The sequence below is a fragment of the Pseudomyrmex gracilis genome, unplaced genomic scaffold (genome assembly GCF_002006095.1).
Source record: "Pseudomyrmex gracilis isolate BER0280 unplaced genomic scaffold, ASM200609v1 scaffold_1102, whole genome shotgun sequence".
NCBI lineage: Eukaryota > Metazoa > Arthropoda > Insecta > Hymenoptera > Formicidae > Pseudomyrmex > Pseudomyrmex gracilis.
Genome location: NW_018021686.1, coordinates 1 through 4,858, shown reverse-complemented (window position 1 = coordinate 4,858; position 4,858 = coordinate 1). Strand labels below are relative to the sequence as shown.

At 41.9% G+C, this 4,858-nt stretch overlaps 2 protein-coding genes across 2 annotated transcripts; both read right to left on the bottom strand.

Moving 5' to 3' along the window:
* Positions 1–445: 445 nt before the first annotated feature.
* Positions 446–1,729, bottom strand: LOC109861868 (trichohyalin-like). The gene has a single exon (XM_020441707.1). The coding sequence runs from the start codon at positions 1,727–1,729 to the stop codon at positions 446–448; it is 1,284 nt and encodes a 427-aa protein (XP_020297296.1).
* Positions 1,730–1,851: 122 nt separating this feature from the next.
* On the bottom strand, positions 1,852–3,000 carry LOC109861867 (golgin subfamily A member 6-like protein 6). Its single transcript, XM_020441706.1, has 3 exons — positions 2,572–3,000; positions 2,017–2,361; positions 1,852–1,857 (listed from the first exon to the last, which is right to left on the bottom strand). The coding sequence occupies exons 1-3, from the start codon at positions 2,998–3,000 to the stop codon at positions 1,852–1,854; spliced, it is 780 nt and encodes a 259-aa protein (XP_020297295.1).
* Positions 3,001–4,858: the final 1,858 nt, after the last annotated feature.

Here is a 4,858-nt window from a genome sequence, read left to right as displayed (position 1 = left end):
GTGAAATCTCGAAATTCCCCTCATTTTTAAAACTTTTGCAAGAGATATCATTTGCATGTTTTTGATGTGGACATTAGCAGTCTCAGGCATATCCCTGAGATATTATTTGAACATCATTACTTGTTCGAAAATGTCTCAACAAGATATCTTTTGCACATTCAAAGTCTCTGTGAGATATCTTCAAGACGTCTTAAATACATCATTGTGCCGTCTGGGTCCTTTCCTATATCCTGCCTGGTTTTCCGGGATCATTTCCTTCTCTTCTACTTCTTGCTCTAATCTACTTCTTATCAATTCTGCGTACACTTTGTACGCAGTGCACAACAGTGATATCCCTCTATAATTTGCCGCTACATTGTGATCACTTCTCTTGTATATGGGTACTATTATACTTTTTCTCCATTCCTCCGGTATCCTTCCTTTGCACCATGCCTTCCTTATTACCTCACTCAATTCCTTTTTTTACTGTTTCTCCACCTAGTTTCCAAGCCTCCATTGGAATGCCATCTATTCTTGCTGCCTTTTTCATTTTCATTTTCTTCACAACCTTTCTTATTTCTTCTTCCGATGGGTCGTCCCCTTGTCTCTTCTCTTTTCTTTGTTCGTCCTCTTTTTCCCATTCCTCGCTCCCTTTATTCTCTTCTTCCTCCAACGTCTCCTGCCCTTCTAGTAGGTTCACAAAGTGCTTTCTCCATTCCTCCACCTCAAGGTTTGTCTCCCTCGTTTCTCTTTTCTTTCTCCTTTTATTTATAAATTTCCATACCTCCGCTTCCGTTCTTATCCTTTTCAGTGTTTTTTCTTCTTCTTCTCTTTTCTCTATTTTTTTCTTTTCCATATATCTTCTCCATTCCTTCTTCTGTTCTAAGTATTCTTGCCTCGATATTTTATCACTTTTCCATTTCTTATAGCTCTTCTTGGTATCCCTTTTCATCTTTGTGCACCTTTTGTCCCACCATTCCTTAAATCCTATTCTTTTCGTTTTGATCCTAATATCCTTTTTTATCATNGCCTTATCTACTAGCTCTTTTAGTTTCTTCCATGTAAAATCTAGACTCCTCTCCTCCTGCTCTTCAATCCAACCTGTTTCCTCCGTGTTTGCAATAAAGCTTTTTATTGCCTCGATGTCCCAGCAGATAACTTTCTTTTCCTTCTGTGCCTCTTCTTCTCCTGTTCTTCCTCTATATCTTCTATCTACCTCTTGCTCCCTGCTTATCCTCACGCAGATTGGCATATGATCCGAGTCCACTCTTTCTTTTACCCTAAAGTCCACTATCTTGTACATTATCGGTTCATTTGCAAAAACATAGTCAATCACTGTGCTATCTCTTCCTCTTACATAGGTGAATTCTCCTTCCCAGTCACTTTCTACTTTCCCATTTAAAATGTTTAAACCTTTCTCTTGCATTATACCTATGAATTTGTCTCCTCCATTGTTTATTATTCTATCTTTATTTTTCCTCTCCACACCTCCCTCGTTTTCTTCTCTTCCTAATTCCCCTGTCCTTATGTTAAAGTCTCCTCCTACTATTATATACTCTTTTTCGAACCTTTCCGTTATCTTCGCAATGGCTTCTCCTACCTCTTTGCTTTTGTATCTTCTATTGTATATCAAGATGATGTTTAGATTTCCTTCCTCGTCCTTCTTCCTTATATGTAATATATCTTCTTCATAACCTGTTTCCACTATCTTCCAGCTGCTTTCTTCCCAACCTTTCTTTATTCCTACCATTAAACCTCCCCTTGCTCTTCCTTTGCCTCTTACCTTTGTTGCGTAACTACAGAACCACACGTGTGTATTTGGAAGTTTGCCTCTCACCCCTTCTCATCCGTTTTCGGTAATCCATGTTTCGCTTAATCCTATGAAGTCAAATATTTTAACAAAATTCCAAAATTCTAAGTCTTTATTTCCTATGCCCGCTACATTCCAAAATAACACTTTCCTCGATTTTGCTTTCCTCTGTTTTCTTTCCTTGGTTTCCTCTTCTTGGCCTCCTTCTAGTTTTCCTCTTCTCTAACCTCCTTATCTTCCAATTCCTTGTCTTCTTCCTCTCTCCGTTTTCCTGCCTCCATTTCTCTCTGTATATCTCTCCATTGTCTCCAATTTTCTTTAATCTTCACTTTTTCTGTTCCTATTTTCACCTCTTCTCCTTTTTCTCTTTTTTCTTTTACCCATCTGTGAATTTCCTCCTGAGTTTTTCTTTCCTTCCATGACAAGTCGTTCTGGATAAATATCTTCTCTCCTTTCAGCTTGTTTTTGTTTTCCATCACCGCTCTCTTTTCCTTTTCACTGCTTAATCTAATTACTATTACCTTGTTGCTTACTCTGCCATATTCCACATTGCAATCCAGCCCTAATTTAGTCTTGAAAAAGAATTTTGCCCATCTCTTCGGATCCTCTTTTATCACTTTTATTTCTTTCTCCTCGATCCCTTTCACTACCACATTCTTTCTTCTTTCCTTTTTTTCTTTGTCGGTGATAATACTTTTTATTTTGTTTATCTCCCTTACACTTAGCCTATCCGCGCTTCTTTCCGATGTCGAACCTACGTAGCTGCTCATTCTTCTGCTTACTGCACTCGCTGCACTTGCTACACTTTTCCCGCACATTTCCTCTTTCTCCGCTAGCCAGTATCCCTTTCTCTCTTCATCTTTTTCTTTCATTTCTTTAGCTACTTTGCCTACTTCTTCCATCTTTTCTTTCAATATCCTTATCCTGATTTCCCATATTTGCTCTTTCTTTTTCCATTCTTCCATGAATTCTTTGAATCTCTTCTTTTCTAAATCTAATTCCGACCTTATCTTCTCTACACTTTCCATTTCACCTTCCTCCCCTCGACTCCTTCTTGTCTCCATCTCTGTAATTGTCACCTTTTTCTTCTCCGTCTTACTCGCCTCCTTTCCTCCTATCGGAAACTTTAATTGTCTTTGCTTCTCTTCTTTCTCTTTCCTCAGTTTTGTCACTCTTCCTACCTTTCCTGCCTCCGCACCTTTTGCCGCCATAACCTCTTATCTCCCGCCTTCCTTTCCTTCCTATTTTCTCTTCCCGCTTCTATCCGCTCACTTTGCCTTTATTTCTCCTCCTATTTCTTTAACTTCCGCGTCTGTTTCTACTACTTACACTAACTTCCCTATTCTCTTTATCTAACAAAATCGCTATTATATCGCACGTTCTCACAATCACGTATGTGCTCACGCACGCCACCTAACCAAGTCTTCTCAGACCCGCAATACAAGTCGAGGACTTCCTCAAGGGTCTGTTTTAAGTCCCATACTATTTAACACCTATGTGTCACGGGTTGAGTCCTGCCTACCCGCAGGTGTCAAAGCCCTCGTGTACGCCGACGACGTAGTAATCTTCTGCTCCAACCCCTCAGTGTCAGACGTCGCTCAGAGACTGAACACGGCCCTAGATCGAGTTCAGTTCCACTTAACGTCTCTCGGTCTTCGAGTCTCTCCCAGTAAGTCCGTGGCCACCTTCTACTCACTCTGCCCTCTAAGAAATATGAAATGGCTTTTGAATAAGAAAAGAATCAGTATCCACATAAGCGGGGTTGAAATAAACATAGAGTGGACAGTAAAGTTCCTCGGAGTTCACATAGATTACTCTCTCTCTCGTGGAAAAAACATGTTGCTGAAACAAAGAAAAGGGTCCTTCCTCGCATTAACATTCTTAAAGTTCTGGCAGGGATCAAGTGGGGGTCCCACCCCGCCGTCCTGTTGACTGCGTACAAGGGCCTGGTACGCTCCGTCTTAGAGTGGGGTTGCCAGGTGACCTTCCCACTTGTGTCACGTGAAAGCGTCGTGTTGGACCGTCTACAATATGCCTGTGCCAGGGTTGTTTGTGGCCTCATGCGCACAACTCCAACCAACGTGTTACTCGACATCGTCAGCGAACAACCCTTACGGTGTAGACACAGGTATCTTGTTAGTAAATATGTGTGCAGAGTCTATGCAAGGTCCAGCCACCCGCTGGGACGACTATTCGGTGACTCCTGTACTACATGGGAACCTATTTGTGCAGGAAACGAATTCGGTCTCTTCTCTGTGTACCAGGATCTTCAACACCTTCTTAAAGACGTTAAAAGATTCACACTCTCGGGGAGTCTCGCCCTCCCGTTTCACGTTAGGTTCTTTAAGTGTGAGGTGGATACCGACACAGGGTTCCTCGCACGTCGGGCTGAAAATCCACAACGTTATCTTAGTGACTTCTTCAGAGACCGTGGCGTCTCTAAGGTGTTCTTCACCGACGGATCCCGTTCCCCGGGCTCAGAAGAGACGTCATCAGCGGCTGGTTTCGCTGTGGTCTCTGAAGATCCTGAACTTGTTCACTACGAACGTGTAAGTAGTAATTCTACCATCTTTGACGCGGAAGCCCATGGCATTATCTGTGCCCTAGAGTACCTAAGAGATTTTGGCTTTGCAAAGGTCGTTATAGTCTCTGACTCGTTGAGCGTGATCTCTTGCTCTGGATCAACAGATCCAAAAGGAGCACACTCCCCGTTGATATACCGTATAAAAGAGTTAGTGATGGAACTAACAAGGGGTGCCTACACCCTGGGGGTCACCGATTTTTATGAAACTTTGCAGAAATGTAGTTTGGATATAAGAGCAAAAAATGCTAAACGGAGACGACGCAACTCTCAAGCGTTTTCAAGAAATCGCGATGAGAAGTTTAGCACGCTGCATAAGTACCGTTGCAAAAGTAAGTTTTTCGAAGTGGCGGCGTGGCGCAGCGGACAAGGCGTCGCGCTAGTAGTTTGCGGATCGAGTGTTCGCGCCATGCTGATTTTGTATTTTTTTTTTTTTTTTTTCTATTTACACATACAATCACGTATTTTATTATTACAACGGCAAATAT